Raw genomic sequence first — 15,405 nt, forward strand, 5'->3', positions numbered from 1 at the left:
TAATTATTGGATCGAAAACCGGCCCCAACTATTACAGATAATGATAGAAGTTTAGAATGAAAGAGAAATGCGTGCAAGAAGAAAAGTAGATACGACCTTGTTAGATGAATACCCGATAGGAAATCACTAGCAAACATTATAATATCCTCGTGGTTTTTAATTTTTTGGCCATATCTAAATGGTTATTTCAACGGACCCAACAGAAAAGTGTTGAATTCAATACGCACGCCCTTTTGATTAGCCAATAGCGTTAAATGGTATTACGTAGATGTTTTTATCCTTGCTATTACGTGGAGCGCTACAAAATCCCTGTGCGATGGTTGATTAGTAAGATGAGGTAGGAAAAACAGAGCTTGCTACCAGAACGACACTTGGGACTTGGCGTGCCCAGAGCTTGTTTTCACTTTTCACCCATTGGCCTCACGCACCTGATTTTGTAATCGTTGTTTTCCTTTTATTGCCAAAAATAAAGATAAGGTGGAAAAAGATATTCCTGGCTTGCCCATTAGGACTGGTCAGCGAAACCCTGGATCAAGGGGAGAAAAAGAAGAAGAAAGCACATAATGGATCGAGAGTAGCTTCAGTTTCAGAGTTGAGAGGCGAAGAAGGACCTCTGCCTTTTTATCCATTGCTTACCATAATCTGCGTTGCTGAAGAAGAGCGTAAATTTCGACCTACTGGTTAGTCGTAACTGAGCGATTTTCCGACGCTGCAACAGACATGGCAACCGTCTCAGACTACGGAGCGTTCATGCAGAAATTCATTCTCCTACCAAGTTCTTCATCCCATGGTCTTCCGTTAAGTTCTCTTACTTTTGCAGTCAAAGAAATGTAAGTTCTGTCACTCTCTCTTGATTAACGGAATATTCGAATTATTAGACTTCATTTTTCCTGATCTCGAAGCCGTCTTGAGTAAACCATGCTCCTCAATGGAAGATTTTTTAAGTGCGTAGTCGTTTGTGTCATTAACTCTCTCTTGAAATCCTACTGCCAACAGATTTGATGTGGAGGGGCATGTGACTGGATTTGGGCATCCTGACTGGGCGAGAACTCATCCGGTGGCTTCATCCACTTCTCCAGCTGTATCAGCTCTCCTAAACGCAGGTGCCACTTGTGTCGGTACAACTGTCATGGACGAAATGGCTTACAGGTTCCAATTCCCGCACTCATCCCAATTATCTATGCTTTCTAGTCAGTAAGAACTGTGTTCTAATTTCTCCGGTTTATCTATCTTCATGGCCATGAGTTTCTAAAAGTCTGTGATTTTAACATATCTGATGTAGAAATTTATGTAACTAAACCCAGATTTCTGAGTCAGAAAATCAGTGAAGAAACTGCTCGTGTGTAATTGTATCCTTCCTGGTCAGGCGTGTAACTTGAGTATCCGAAACGTCTGTTGAAACATATATCTGAGTATTTTTATTTGGCAGTATAAATGGAGAGAATATACACTATGGCACACCCAGGAATCCTTGTGCGGCGGATAGGGTGCCCGGGGGTTCTTCTAGCGGCTCTGCTGTTGCAGTTGGTGCAAAGCTTGTAGATTTCTCCTTAGGTAAGCTGTTCTTCCTTGTATAATTTCTGGCATCTCTTGTTTCGTTATTTGAACTCCAAAATTCTTTGTACGATAGGAACTGACACCGGTGGAAGTGTGAGAGTGCCGTCTTCATATTGTGGGATTTTTGGGTTTCGTCCTTCTCACGGAACTGTTTCAACATCAGGAGTTATTCCCCTGGCACAGAGTTTTGACACTGTGGGTAAGAAACCGCAAATTTGGTAGCTTTCTTATGATTTTTTTTTTTTTTTTATAGTGACTGCGACGTGGAATTTGGTGACCAAAAAATTTTCTCGGCCGATGGTAATAGAACTGATGAGGGACTTGGGTGATTAATTTGGGGAAACCGATAAAAGAGTTATTGCTTGGTTTCTTCAATATGCATGTTTCTGAATGGTTTTAATGTGCTTATTTGACGTGTTTGTTCAGAATCAGTTACTCCAAATACTTAGCTTATGAAAATAGGACAACATATTTGCTCTAGACAGCTGGGGGAAAAAATCATGGTCTTGAAGAAGAAAAAGTAAGAAGAATTGGATTTATTCATGGTCTTGAACGAGAAGTAAGGAGGATTGGGTTTATCGGATCCGATGGGCTCAAGAGTGCTCAGCGTTTTGAGTGCTGAGCATGAGGGACCTTTTTTTTTTATTATAAAAAAATATGTATTAGAATTATTTTTAGTTAAAGTTTATCTAATACTCTTAAATATTTTTTTACACATATTCAATATTTTAAAATATTTTATCATATCCTGAAATATTTTCTCATATGTATTTAGTGTTCTAAAATATTTTCTGACAATGCATTTGAAAAAATATTTAAAAATCTAGTATTTTAAAGTATTTTGTGATATATTTGGTACCTAAAATATTTTTTCATATATGTTCATTATTTTAAAATACTTTGCGACTGGGCTTACCTAAAAACATATTTTATGATCTAGTATTCTAAAGTCTTTTATCATTTATTAGTATCCTGAAATATTTTTTAGTATTCTAAAATATTTTATGATACAATATCAAGAAATAGAAAATTTTTTAAAACATTAAATGCATGTGAAAAAATATTTTAAGGTACTAAATAAATCATAAAATACTTTAAGATATTGAAAACATCTAAAAAAATATTTTTGAGTACTAGATAAATGTTAACAAAAATAATTTTAATACATACTTCTTCTGATTCTTAATATAAGAGTTAGTTTAACTAATTCAAGTATATTACAAAAATTAGCTAAATTAGTCAATTGTAATAAATAAGTGTTGTTTTCTCTAAAATGCCTCTCACTAATTATGTGTATTAACTAAAATCAACAATTGATTAAATCTTTAACACGTACAATTATTATAAGGACTATATTAAAAAAATAAAAATATATAAGAGATAAAGTATATTAGAATATTTATTTAAGAGTAAATTAAATATCAAGATAATTTTATATTAATAATTTGAGATGGTATAAATTTTTTTGTAACAAAAAAATAAATAAAAAAAATAAAAATGCTCAGCACTCAAAACGCTGTATCAGCTGATGAGCACGGAATGCGAGCTGGGTTTATCTTTCTCTTTAAAATCATTGGTCTGAATTTTCAGTCCGCTCATATTTTTTCCCTTAACTATACGGTGAGCATAAATTGCCGTATAATAGTAGCTTCACAAGTCGTTGAGCTCTTTTCTTGGAGTGTCATCCTTTTCATTCCAACTTCACATCCAGGATGGTTTGCTAGGAATCCCGTGATTTTGAGCAGAGTCGGACGTGTGCTTCTGCAATTGCCTGAAGCAGCATCTGTCAGACCCACTCACATTATTATCGCAGACGATTGTCTTCAGCCGTCAAGCATTCCACACAATCTAGTTGCGCAAATTCTCATTAAAGCGGTTGAAAAGTTATATGGAGGTTAGCATATAAATATATTAATTGTGGGTGATTTGCTATCTAGATAATAGTTATAATTGTTCGTTCACAGCTCAAAAATATGCATGCATATACATGTACATACATACGTACATATATATTCTTTGGAAGGTGGGGGCATTGCATTTATGTGCCCTTCTGCAGTATCATCTTGAGAATGGTGTTAGTTTTGAATCTAAGTCTACTGCTTTTCTTTTTTCTCCTATGTAGATGAGATATTGAAACATGAAATGTTGGGCGACTTTGTAAAGGACAGAGTTCCAACTCTAAGGCATTTCATGATGGGTAATAGCCAATCAGACCAAGTATATAACATTCCATCTCTTGCAGCCCTTTCGACTGCCATGCGATTACTTGAGAGGTGTACTTCTTACGTCAGTCGTTGGTCTCATCTATGTTGTGCCTTTCTTGTGTATTGTGGACTGCCTTGAATTGAAATCTGTTGGCTTGCTTTATACTGCATCACACGTAGGTACGAATTCAAGATTAACCACGGTGAATGGGTTCGCACAGTGAAACCTGAGTTAGGTCCAGAAATATCTGAACGTGTATCAGAAGCCCTAAGGGCAACAGGGGAAAACATTGATCTCTGTCGGTCAGTTAAAGAGGAAATGCGTGAAGCTCTTTCTGCTCTTCTTGGGGTACTCTTTCTTCTCTGACATTTATATGTGGAGTCTCTATTCTTATTCATCTTTGGCTTGCTCAGTTGCCAAATTCCATGTGTAGTCGGCCTTCTGTCAGACTTTAATTTCTTCTCACGAACTGCTAAAGAATTGCCTTGTTTGGATTTTGAGCTAGCGGTGGAAAGATAAGCGGAGGCACTCGTCATCTCGTTTTTATTTTTGATGGTTGCGCCTTTGCGGCGAAACACAAACGTCCATATTATATTAATTCAAAATGGCATTTTCTCTTCGAAAATTTCAGGATTTTGGTGTGCTTGTCATTCCCACTGTTCCAGGGCCTCCGCCAAAAATAGGAACAAATACGCCTGAACTGGAAACTTTTCGTGCAAAGGCTTTTGCCCTGTTATCCATTGCTGGAGTATCGGGATGCTGCCAGGTTCGCTTTATTTTTGAATCACACAAACTACGATTTTATTGATACTTGCGTAATTTGTGCATCTTTGTCTTGCAGGTTAACGTACCGATGGGGATGCATGAAGGCCTTCCCATATCAATTTCTCTGGTGGCCAGACAGGGTGCAGATGGGTTCTTGCTTCATCTTGTTGAGCGTCTTTATGACCTCCTTCAGCAGGAGATCACGCCGTCTTCCCAATAAAAAGCTTGCTTGTGATATCGTTAATAACATCTGATAATACCAGATTTGATAACATTATAAGAGTTTTAAAACTAATGTAGTTTTGGCTTAATATATTGTACAACTTTATATGTGAATTGAGCTATGCGCTTTCACAGAGGAATCAGCAACTTCACGGAAATCATCTCCCCCTGCTGTCGCATTGTGCGAATAGTTTCCAGGAGAATCGCCCTTCCAACCTAGCAGTACAGAAAATCACATGTATTGCTGAGATACATATATATACCTCTCTTAAGCTTTAAGCCTGGCAGGGAAGACTTCCCTCTTAAAAGTTTTAACGTTGATGGTGAACTCCTATCACCCTTTTTTGTCTTTTTGGCCAACCCTGTCAGCTTACATATATCTTTCAAATACCGAGATCTACCTACTATCCCCTCGATACCGACAGATATAGATACGGAGTTCTGGTGGATATGGGTAAGGTGTCTAATATGCTATATTTGTATATTATCGATTAATAAGTGGTTTAATATTTTTCTGCCAACAAATAGTTTCACAACACTTTGGTTAGAAAAAACTAGTTTAATAACACATAAAATTATAATTATATACCGCACTTTTGATTTGTTAATTATCTATTTACTTGTTCGATTGTGTGTTTATGCATTTGTTGAATATAACTATTCAAACACGCGCCTTCTCTCTCTCTCTCTCTCTCTCTCTCTCTATATATATATATATATCCATAACAGAATAGAGAGTTAGTCTCTTGCGTTTCTTCGTAGACAAAAACAAACGTTTATTTTCTTCAGCTTCACATTTACGGATAAGCTGAATTACAGACTCATTCCCCTGGCTGAACAAAACAGGTTTTTAGAGGACAGTATGCCACTTATCTTCAACCATTTACAACAGTTCCGCCTGCAGAAAACGTCGTCTGTGTTAGAAAACCCAGATAAAGTGCAGGCCCCGTAAAACCGTAAATGACTAGAAGTGTATATATTACCGTTGGGATGAAGGACTTGGCCAGTAATGTAAGAGGAGCAATGATTGCAGGCAAGAAATACATAGGAGGGAGCAACCTCGATCGGCTGGCCAGCTCTCTTCATTGGCACCTGAGCTCCAAATTGTGCCACTTCTTCCTCCTTGAAGGAAGCTGGTATTAAGGGAGTCCAGATGGGTCCCGGGGCAACCCCGTTGACTCTTATTCCCCTGCTCACCAGTTGACGGGACAGACCCCTCGTAAACGCCACAATCGCACCCTTCGTCGCTGTATAGTCCAGTAATTTGGCGTTTCCTTTGTATGCATTCACTGATGTGGAGTTGATGATGCTGCTTCCTTCCTTCATGTGCTTCAGGGCATGCCTGTGCCAGTGAAATTTATTGGTTTACGTATTCTCCTGCGAAATCCTAAATCAAATCTGATCATTTAATTTGTTTGTTTGTTTTACCTGGTCACGAAGAAATAGGAGAAGATATTAGTTCTGAACACCCTCTCGAGCCTTTGCTCGTCAATCTCCTCCACAGATCCAGCCTCGTACTGCTCAGCCGCATTATTGATCAGAATGTCAATTCGGCCAAACGCTTTGACGACCTCATCCACTACTTTCTTGCAGTTCTCATCAAAACCCAGGTCAGCCGGTATGGCTACGGGCTCCCTGGCATCCACAGTTTTTGCCTTCTTGATCATTTCAAGCGTGTCCTCGGCGTCCTTGTCTTCACATCCCTTCACATATGTGAAGGCCAGAGTGGCACCCTCCAAGGCAAACACATTGCACACGGCTCGCCCAATCCCAGAGTCCCCGCCGGTAATTAGTGCCACCTTCCCCTAAGACATTCAAACAAGTTCGTATCATGGCCTCGCCATCGAGAAAGAGAAAATTATGAGTACACAAGAACTCTTCATGTATTTACAGACACACGCGTACTTGGAGTTTATTTGAGGGCTTGTAGTCGGGGCTGGTGAATTGAGGTATCGGATTCATGCCATGCTCTTTCCCAGGGAGCTCGTCTTGCTTCTGCGTGGGAAATTTCTGATCACCGTAAGCCATCCTGTAGACACGACAAGATTTTGTGAACAGAGGGACAGGGATCTTTCCGGAGTGATGGGGGTGGGATTTAGAGGGTGGGTTTGTGCTGGTTATGGATGCGGAACGAGTAATGAGGCGATCTCAGATGGCTGCACGTGTGATTGTGATAGCACCATGGTGAGTTTATATGGAGAATTTGAATATGCCACGCGCCGACTAATGGCCCATGGAGTTGTCTACGTGTCGTGCTATTCGCATGCATCGGACACGTCTGAAGTCCAGAGCATTGGTTTGAACTGTGTGTCGGATATGCATACTGCCCCCGTTCAAAAGTACTCCCAGTTATCAGCATGTTGGCAAAGTTGTAAGGAGATCTTCCGTTGGAATTTTGTGCCTAAGTTGAGTTGAATTAAACCAATCCAAAAGAATTTATTTTCAATTTAAATGACATTTATTCTCCATTTTCTATATTAATTATGAACGGATAATAAATAATATAATATACTATGGACAAAAACCGGTTACGTAGATCTAATGGCGTGCCAACAAATCTAAAAAATAAAATTTGGGACATAATTCAAGAAGGAATGAATGACCAGCAAGACATCATCGGAATGCTTTGCATGGTAGCCACGTGGAAGAGAGATGAATGGATACCTGTCACTACATAGCGACCAACTTCCCACCGTGTTATTCCCATTCGAGAAACGCTTTGTGATCTGGGAGTCAAACCCACCATGGCCTCCTTCCTTCTCGCCTCTGTTCTCGCCTTCCTCTTGCTTTCAACTCCGGCGCACTGTAAAGGTACACTGCCCTCACTCCCGCATCCACTGCATCTCATCAGTTCATTATCTTCTATCATGTGAAACAAAACACATCCTCTTATGAATATACGTGTCATATCCTCTTATGAATATACGTGTGTGTGTTTACATACATATACATATCCGATGCAAGCATTTCTAAATAAAGAGTAAAACAAGTCTCAATAATTGACATATGTGGGCGCATGCAGATGAGAAAGATAGTGTATTAAAGGGTGTCAACAGCTACAGGCAGAGTCAGAACCTGCCGGTGCTGGCGGAAGTGGGCAGAGCGTCGTGCCTGGCCAACGAAATAGCGGATGATCTGGAGGACGTGCCGTGTGAGAATGTGAGGCAGTACTATCCAACGGCTTCTGGAATCCAGAAACTCCCAAACTTGCAGAAGCACATTGATAAATGCGGCCTTAACATCAACACCACCAGGGACGGTGTTATTCTGCCTGCTTGCGTCGCCAAGTTGGAACCCACCGTCCTCCTCTCTAACTACACTCACAATGATCGCTACGCTTCCTATCTCAACAACTCACTGTACACCGGCATTGGACTTGGTTCTGAGAATGACTGGATGGTCCTCGTTCTCACCACCAACACTCCCACCGGATCTTTCTCTGCTGCCACTTCTCTCCTTTCTCCTCCCGCTTTCATGCTCGCCTTCCTCCCCACTCTGCTGCTTCTCTTCACACACACCCGTTAATTACATTTTGTCAGACCCCTCTTCTCTTCATATTTTCCTAACTGCGCTGGACTCTAGTTTAATCACACTTTCTGTGTTTTCCTTGTAAATGTGGTTGTGAACCCTGGGAACTGGAATGGACTGATATTTTACCTGTTGCCGTTTCTTTGGTTGGATTTGCAAGTGACTTGTCCGTTAATTACTTGTTATATATACGTCCTCCCGCCTGTACGAAGGCATTTGGCAGCACGCACAAAATACAACCTCATCAAATGAAAATAAATTACAAATCCAGATATGTATCTGAACTATTAAGGCACATTCGCAACCAGAGGCAAGATCTGAATCTTGTTATCGGAGAAGACACGCTGCGGACCATGTGGCCACCCCATCCGAGTCGAAACAAGATTTTGAGAGTGCCCGATGCCTTTGCCCAAAAATACACATATTGCCTTCATAAATTAATTAATTAGTTACTTAATTAAAACAAAATCTATAAATTATAAAGAGGCTACGATTCTCCTCTATTTACAGTTAATCTCACAACCAGTGGCGCTCCATGCAGAGGCTCAGATATACGGCGGATGGCTAGACTATATCACATAATATATTTAAATTAACAGTCCACATCTATATATAATATAAATTTTTTTATGATGCTAAAAGAGTTTTAATCTTATACTTTCAACTGACTAGTTCATCTGGGATCCGGTAGTTTATACTCTATCCTTTTGAAAAAGTAAATAAAACGGCTCCTCCTTAAGAATTAGTTCACTGTGAACAGATTAAAAAATTTGTTAAATTAGCAAATATTTTTACTAATTATGTATTAGTTAAAATTAATATTTGATTAAACATTTAATGTATGTAATTACTCTAAAAATTACTTTAAAAAATGAATAAATATGAGAGATAAAATGGATTATAATCTTATATTTAGGATCAAATTGAAAGCCAAATTAGTTCTTATATATATATTAAGTACTTAAAAAAGTATTAATAACATTTTAAACAATTAGTTAAGATTTTTAATTGATTGATTGAAACTGAAATTAATAATTTAATATCATTAAAACTAAGGTGGCAACATTAATTTGCCCTTAACAAACAGCGAGTCAAAATCAATTTTCGAGGGAGATCGCCTGTTTAGGCCAGGGGAGTAACTAAGCCCTGTATGGCTGGCGCCTGGCCGGGCGAACCCAGAAGATGTTCCTAACCCCATACACGGTATTAGCGCGAGAGCCAAGGCAAAGCCGTAACATACCCACAGGGAGATAGACACCGACAAGAAGGGAAAAGGCGTGTGTCAAGTCTCTCTGCCATGGCTGATAATCTAGCAGACGACGATGACGACGAGAGTTTCGGTGACTTCAAGTTTGTTTCTTTTCCTAATCAGCCTGTTCAGAACAATGGGAAAGACCTCCCCGCCGACGACGACGAGTGGGGCGATTTCATGAACTATTCCAATCAGATCAATGGCGGATCGGCCCACACACCTAATGGACTCTTCTCTTCCAACTTTCCCTCTAATTCCGCCAACACTTATAATTTTTTTGACCCGCTTCAGGTTTCCCAAGATCTTACGCAGAAAAACAGCTCCCCTGTGAACGAGATCAATCGGGTTGAGTTGGCACCGACCCCGGCAGAGCCAGAAAAGCTCCGGTGGAATAAGCCCGAGGGTGCTCTGCCGCTGTCAATCTTTGGCGAGGAGGAGGTGGAGGAGGAACGTACATCAGGCAATCTTCCTTTTGGAGATGAAGCCAATGTATTCTCTAAAAAAATCGGTGATTCCGTTAAGAAGGAATCCGATTCCAACGGCGCCATTAGAATCAATGATTTAATTGCGAATTTGTATAATCAACTTCCACAGATAAATTATGACAACGGATCGATTTCAGTATTAAGCGTGTCTGATTTGAATTTGCCCGGAGCAAGCTCTAACATCGTCAGCTCGATTACGACTATGGCTGCTTCCAACGTAGACGCTAATGGACTAAACTCCATTATAAACAGTTTAAATTCTGATTCTGTGGATGAATTAGACGACACCGGCGATGACGATGGTGGATGGGAATTCAAGTGTGCAGAATCTGAAATCCGAACTGAGAGCAATGATATTAAGGTAATGAAGGAAAATTGATAACCAAGGTTTTAAATTGTTGACGCTGCTTATACTTAAGTAAGTGATGGGCTTCAGATGATTTCTAAAACAAGCATGACTATTTCTTGCTCTAATGTGCCTGTTAATGTCCACGGCCTCATGTTAATATTAAAGGATTTTAGCTAACATGTTCGCATTCTGCTGTTAAGGTAGAACAGACAGAGCACGAAACAAGCGGTGCGGATGAATATGCGTTCACTTTCGATAATGGTGCGCTTGGAGTCGGTGACATGTTGGACTCGTCTAGCAGGATTTCCCACAAAGCTGATGAATGGAACCTGGGATTTGAGTTCAATCCAAGTTCTGCAGTGCAAAATCATATTCAAGTTTCGGAATCAGGATCAAATCATAATTTGGTAAGCCACTTTAACGTAATTACCTCATTTAGTTTGACAGTGTTCAGATTTTAAAGGAACATTCATCTAGAAACTCTGGATTTGGTATTTAGGAAGCTCCAAAGTTGGCTGCCATAGATCCGGTTGGTGAGCAAGTACTCAGAATTGATGATGAAGGTCCCAGCAATCCTGATGATCAATATGTTGCAGCAGGATCTCATCAATCTGGTGACTTCAATTTTGGCTCTAATCTCTATCCTAGTTCTCTGGGCGAAGTCCATCACACGTCAGAGTCCGATTCTAAAAAAAACCAGGATGATGACAACAAAACTTTTAATGCTTTCCCTGCAAATTCCAATGTTGATTTTGATGTCAAGTTGTTTGAACCTAAGGATGCAGTTTCAGAAGTTGGAACAGACCAGAAGGTGCTGAATCAATTTTATATCATGTTTTGTATATCATGTTGTATTATCAAGGTTTAAAAAGGATATTAAATGCTAGATTCTTAATTTTGATTCCAGGGATTCTCAAAAGAATTGTTTTATTTAGTCATTTAATATAGTCTTTATGATTCTTGTGGCAATAATCTTATTGTTACTATTCTTTTCAAATTTCCAGAAGAGCCAAGTAAACTCAGAGAAGTGGAGGGAAGCCTTGTCCCTCTCAGTATTTGGTGATGAGGTGCAAGATACCGATGAGCATTCTGTGTTTCAAGGTTTTTCTTCTTATGCACCAGCATCCTCTATAAGTAATAGCTTTAATAGCCCTGGTTCCAGCTTAGCTATCAGTGATTTGATATGGGATTTATATGGTCAAGCTGAACAAAAAACTTCTCTTGGAACACCAAAAGGAAGCGAAAATGGTCAGGCAGTGCTGGACTCCAATTTAGTCACTTGCGACGATGATTTTAATGATGACTCCTGGCAATTTAAGGATGCTTCACATGGAACTAGAAGCCTTGAATCTGTGGAAAACACTCATTCTAATCATGAACCGCAAGTCAATGAAAACGGGCTACAACTTTTACCAGCGGTTTTGAAACCTGATTTGATTAATGATGATGATGGTTTCGAGAATGAATCATGGGAATTTAAGGCTGCCTTCTGCGAATCAAAGAGCAAGTATCAGGGATCTATTATGGATCACAAGGATTTACCTCTTGAGTCGTCAGCAAAATTAGAGCCTCCTGATTATGTAGATTTCTATTGCAAATTGACAGACGACTTGTGCAATGCCATCCTGTTCCATCTCCAGAATCTCAAGGTTGATAACTATTTGCTGGCTTGCATCCTTTTTAAGAAAATGTTAATACTTAGTGATTCTAAAGTTTTTTTTTTTTTTTTTTACGTGAAATACCTAGAATGGCCAAAGTGTTGCTACACTCAATGGTGAAGAAGCAAAAGCAAAGGCTCTTCAGGAAGAAATTCAGGTTAGTTTATGTGCATGGACAATATTATCGTTGTGTTCGGTCATGCATGTTTGTCATGATGTATGACATACGTTATTTTGAAATTCATAAGCTTAGAATCCCAACGCTTTTAGAATATCTAAGAGAAATATAATGTGATTTGTTTACATTTCTATTTTTTTGCTGTATGTTTATATCTCTCTGCTTGCTTATGGCTATTATCTCTGTTGTTGTACTTGAATAAAAACTCACTCCTGCTGTCTCCTGTTTTAGGAATTCTCTGACATGCTACATGAGTGTAATGTCCTACCAAATGAACATATTTCGGAGAATCAACCTACAAGAGATGTGTCTCTTCGCAAACTTATTGAAGCTTTGAAGGAACCTAGGTTTCAACTTCTTGAGTCGGATTACAAGCTAACATCAAGGTTGTCAATGGTACGTGAGGTTCCTAAAATATTGAGTATTTTATGTCTAAAGATCCATGCCTTTGCACGTTCAAATGGTATTTTGAACTGTCAGTGGAGTTTGATAAACCTCTAGCAGTTTACTTGATTTTATAACTGCTCCAGGCTCTGCAAGAGGTAGTAATTTTTGTCAGTTCTCTTTAAGATTAACTTGATGAATATGGACCGCAATTACTTGTCAGTATTTTTAATTTGTTGATAAGCTTTTGTACAGGTTGATTTAGCTTTAATAATACCTGTCACTTTTATTTTGAATAGGCGGAGACAAATACAAGATCTGCTATTGAACTCCTAAAAGATACGCTATCAACGTTAAAAGTTCTCAAGTTAAGATCAAGAGAAGAACAATCTAACTATCTTACTGCGTGGTCCAAAATAGCGTTAGTTTGTTCTGAGGAGATGAAACACGGTGCCTTCATTTGGAAGCAATCGGTCCAGAGGAATGTCCACGACCAAATATTATCCAACCCAAAAGGTAGGCCACTGATTGTTGTGTATAATGTTTAAAGAGTTTATATTTACTCCTAAACAAACCCTAACTTGTGGGATGGTTGGTTGACACAGGCTCTCAGTATATTCATGCACTCGGAGAAATTTGTAGAGTGGCAGAAATTGTTGGACTCTCAGCCAAACTTCACAAGCCATGGATGTTATCAGGTTCTGTAGATCCGGCAAGATTGTTTGCACTTTTGAACGAGTGTTATGCCATATGGTCTGATTCAGGACTTGAAGAAGCCCTTCTTTGTATGTCAAATGAAACTAATTTCGAGCAAGAAGGAATTTCCACGGAATTACTCAAATCCATTAAGTATATCCACGAGCTTGATGAGCAAGAACTCCAAAGCTGTATCTTCGCTGGAGAAGAAGCTACTTGCCAGTTGTCAGCCTTACCTGCTGGTTTTATACCGGGTATGTGTACAATATTTTTGGCTGTCTTTGAAATGCAAACGGTGAAATTTGCCTAAAAATATTTACATGATTAGAATTTTAAATGGGAGGGGATCTCATGATAGTGTTGTTTAATGGGTGGTGAAGTCTCAAGGTGTCCAATTGCCGGTTATTTAGCGATTAGGACTTTGTGAAAGTTTATCACCACAAACATTTTATCTTGTATTTTAAAATTCTGCTCCGGATCTCCCCATGATCCTTTGCCCTTCGGCTATTTTTTTCCATGCATACCCTCTCCAGCGGAATCTTTTCATGCTAGTCGAAAAGATACTATTGCAGTTGAACCTTCACAGATGTTCTTTGGTGATACTGTAATTTAGGGTATGCATTTGAGGTCAACCTTTCATGCCACTGAACTACATGGAGACGGGCAAACCAGCTGGATATGAAAAAAGATGTATGTGTCACAGCATATTAGTTGTTAAGGGTCTTTCTGCGTTCTATGCTCCCAGTGAGTGTCTTTTGTTAATTTAAAAATGAAAACGAAAGAATCTAGATTATAAATCAATCTGGGCAATCTTTATGATTATCTTGTGATTTTCATCAGGTTTGAAAATGGTAACCTGGAAAGGGAAGCAGTATTTCCTCGCGATTGCAAACTTGTGGATAAATCTAGTGAATTCAGATTTTCCTTAATCGAGTCACTGACACCGTGCAACTCTTGCATGCCACTTGTAACGGGGGGACTCTTCCATCAGACCTTGCCAGTGCTGTTGAAGCTTTCTTATGAACAGAACAGTGTGAGCACAATTGTCGCAGCAACCAGCTTTTTTCTCTGGATGAAGCCTTCTGGAGCCCTCTCAGCTGTGTTGCTGGACTAGTGGATTGGAACGATTGTTTGTATGGGGTGAAATTTTGCAAGTCAATTTTTGAAGTCCTCATGATCGTACTTGCATGACTGCTTGTGCGATCATGGCGAAGCTTCCTGGGTAAGATATTCTTTGTTGGGTAGACTAGCATTCTTTCTGTGGAATCTGGATGACAGTCATTGGATGTTAGAAGTACTGTACTATTTTGTAGTGTGTAATCTAAGATAAGGATATATACCGATGATAATGAAATCTTATAAATGCGAAGTAGAATGTTATTCGGGAGGGAATGATTTTGCATTCTTTTTTAAAAAGAAAAGGCAAAATGATTAACACTATAATAAAAATTATCAGTCTACATCACAGGTTTTGCTACGTGTAAAAAAGTCTGAGAAAAACGGTAAAAAAACCTATAGTCATTACATTTAGAAACAGTTACTCTAGAAAACAAAAGCAGGAGTTGTTAAGGCTTTGCGAATATGAGTGAGATCCACGAGCTACTTCTTGAAGCAAATCAAGGTAAGTTCAGATCCTTCTTTAAGCAAGTCTTTTCCCATGTGTACTACCCATAGCAAGATTTGCCTCAAACAAGAGTTGTTGAAAATATCTGGAGCTATAAAGATTCGCTGGGGTTTGAAACCTTGGACATGAATGCCTTCGAATAGAATAATAGCATGCATTGGCGTTTGTTTTTAATTTTCCCCTTGAAAAGCAATATTGTCCATTCCTTACCCACAGATGGTGTATCCAAAGAAGTTGGTACGGAGACTGGTGATCTTTTATCTTCAGAGATCTGAGGAGAAGGAAAAGCCATACTGAAGTAGGAAACCCAACTTCGAATTTCCTTTATCACCTTCATAGGATGAACAACTTTGCCTTCATGTCGCACCTGATTTTGCTTCCTCCATATAACATTTAAAAGGATGATCAATCTTTTTAGTTGAAAGTCAAGCTCATCCTGTGGAAGTTATAACATTACGGATTTTAACCACAGCAAAAAAGAGTCATAGCTTTGCACATCAAT

General features: G+C 39.1%; 4 protein-coding genes across 8 annotated transcripts; 3 read left to right on the forward strand and 1 right to left on the reverse strand.

Moving 5' to 3' along the window:
- The first annotated feature begins 494 nt into the window (after nucleotides 1–494).
- LOC114728180 (amidase 1-like) lies at nucleotides 495–5,064 on the forward strand. Its single transcript, XM_028915044.1, has 9 exons — nucleotides 495–830; nucleotides 997–1,149; nucleotides 1,430–1,554; nucleotides 1,631–1,756; nucleotides 3,269–3,451; nucleotides 3,680–3,830; nucleotides 3,942–4,110; nucleotides 4,394–4,528; nucleotides 4,604–5,064. The coding sequence occupies exons 1-9, from the start codon at nucleotides 721–723 to the stop codon at nucleotides 4,745–4,747; spliced, it is 1,296 nt and encodes a 431-aa protein (XP_028770877.1). The 5' UTR covers nucleotides 495–720; the 3' UTR covers nucleotides 4,748–5,064.
- A 531-nt stretch (nucleotides 5,065–5,595) lies between these two features.
- Nucleotides 5,596–6,777, reverse strand: LOC114728182 (NADPH-dependent aldehyde reductase 1, chloroplastic-like). Its single transcript, XM_028915049.1, has 4 exons — nucleotides 6,655–6,777; nucleotides 6,178–6,554; nucleotides 5,733–6,091; nucleotides 5,596–5,647 (listed from the first exon to the last, which is right to left on the reverse strand). The coding sequence occupies exons 1-4, from the start codon at nucleotides 6,775–6,777 to the stop codon at nucleotides 5,625–5,627; spliced, it is 882 nt and encodes a 293-aa protein (XP_028770882.1). The 3' UTR covers nucleotides 5,596–5,624.
- A 716-nt stretch (nucleotides 6,778–7,493) lies between these two features.
- Nucleotides 7,494–8,274, forward strand: LOC114728148 (uncharacterized GPI-anchored protein At3g06035-like). The gene is made up of 2 exons (XM_028915000.1): nucleotides 7,494–7,560; nucleotides 7,772–8,274. Exons 1-2 carry the CDS (start codon nucleotides 7,494–7,496, stop codon nucleotides 8,272–8,274), a joined length of 570 nt encoding a protein of 189 aa, XP_028770833.1.
- A 1,173-nt stretch (nucleotides 8,275–9,447) lies between these two features.
- Nucleotides 9,448–14,671, forward strand: LOC114728176 (uncharacterized). 5 transcript variants are annotated; one of them, XM_028915038.1, is made up of 10 exons: nucleotides 9,449–10,375; nucleotides 10,564–10,770; nucleotides 10,863–11,174; nucleotides 11,368–12,012; nucleotides 12,110–12,178; nucleotides 12,431–12,595; nucleotides 12,883–13,099; nucleotides 13,189–13,533; nucleotides 13,893–13,969; nucleotides 14,120–14,203. In XM_028915038.1, the coding sequence occupies exons 1-9, from the start codon at nucleotides 9,575–9,577 to the stop codon at nucleotides 13,925–13,927; spliced, it is 2,796 nt and encodes a 931-aa protein (XP_028770871.1). In that variant the 5' UTR covers nucleotides 9,449–9,574; the 3' UTR covers nucleotides 13,928–13,969; nucleotides 14,120–14,203. The 5 variants fall into 5 exon arrangements, with proteins under 5 accessions (XP_028770870.1, XP_028770871.1, XP_028770872.1 ...); XM_028915040.1 differs by lacking the exon at nucleotides 13,893–13,969 and having other exon boundaries at nucleotides 9,450–10,375; nucleotides 11,368–11,464; nucleotides 11,567–12,012; nucleotides 14,120–14,671; XM_028915037.1 differs by lacking the exon at nucleotides 13,893–13,969 and having other exon boundaries at nucleotides 9,448–10,375; nucleotides 10,573–10,770; nucleotides 14,120–14,671.
- The last annotated feature ends 734 nt before the right edge of the window (nucleotides 14,672–15,405 follow it).

Source organism: Neltuma alba, unplaced genomic scaffold, assembly GCF_004799145.2.
Source record: "Neltuma alba isolate B1F8T4 unplaced genomic scaffold, ASM479914v2 tig00012522_pilon, whole genome shotgun sequence".
Lineage (NCBI taxonomy): Eukaryota > Viridiplantae > Streptophyta > Magnoliopsida > Fabales > Fabaceae > Neltuma > Neltuma alba.

Excerpts from the sequence above, each read along its gene's own strand:
- LOC114728180 (XM_028915044.1), top strand. The coding sequence starts at position 721 with ATGGCAACCGTCTCAGACTACGGAGCGTTCATGCAGAAATTCATTCTC. Across the intron at positions 1,150-1,429 it reads ATGGACGAAATGGCTTACAG|TATAAATGGAGAGAATATAC; the intron begins GTTCCAATTCCC and ends TTTATTTGGCAG. Across the intron at positions 1,757-3,268 it reads ACAGAGTTTTGACACTGTGG|GATGGTTTGCTAGGAATCCC; the intron begins GTAAGAAACCGC and ends CTTCACATCCAG.
- LOC114728148 (XM_028915000.1), top strand. The coding sequence starts at position 7,494 with ATGGCCTCCTTCCTTCTCGCCTCTGTTCTCGCCTTCCTCTTGCTTTCA. Across the intron at positions 7,561-7,771 it reads AACTCCGGCGCACTGTAAAG|ATGAGAAAGATAGTGTATTA; the intron begins GTACACTGCCCT and ends GGGCGCATGCAG.
- LOC114728176 (XM_028915036.1), top strand. The coding sequence starts at position 9,575 with ATGGCTGATAATCTAGCAGACGACGATGACGACGAGAGTTTCGGTGAC. Across the intron at positions 10,771-10,862 it reads CAGGATCAAATCATAATTTG|GAAGCTCCAAAGTTGGCTGC; the intron begins GTAAGCCACTTT and ends TTTGGTATTTAG. Across the intron at positions 11,175-11,367 it reads AAGTTGGAACAGACCAGAAG|AAGAGCCAAGTAAACTCAGA; the intron begins GTGCTGAATCAA and ends TCAAATTTCCAG.
- LOC114728182 (XM_028915049.1), bottom strand. The coding sequence starts at position 6,777 with ATGGCTTACGGTGATCAGAAATTTCCCACGCAGAAGCAAGACGAGCTC. Across the intron at positions 6,092-6,177 it reads TCCTATTTCTTCGTGACCAG|GCATGCCCTGAAGCACATGA; the intron begins GTAAAACAAACA and ends TCACTGGCACAG. Across the intron at positions 5,648-5,732 it reads CCAAGTCCTTCATCCCAACG|GCGGAACTGTTGTAAATGGT; the intron begins GTAATATATACA and ends CGTTTTCTGCAG.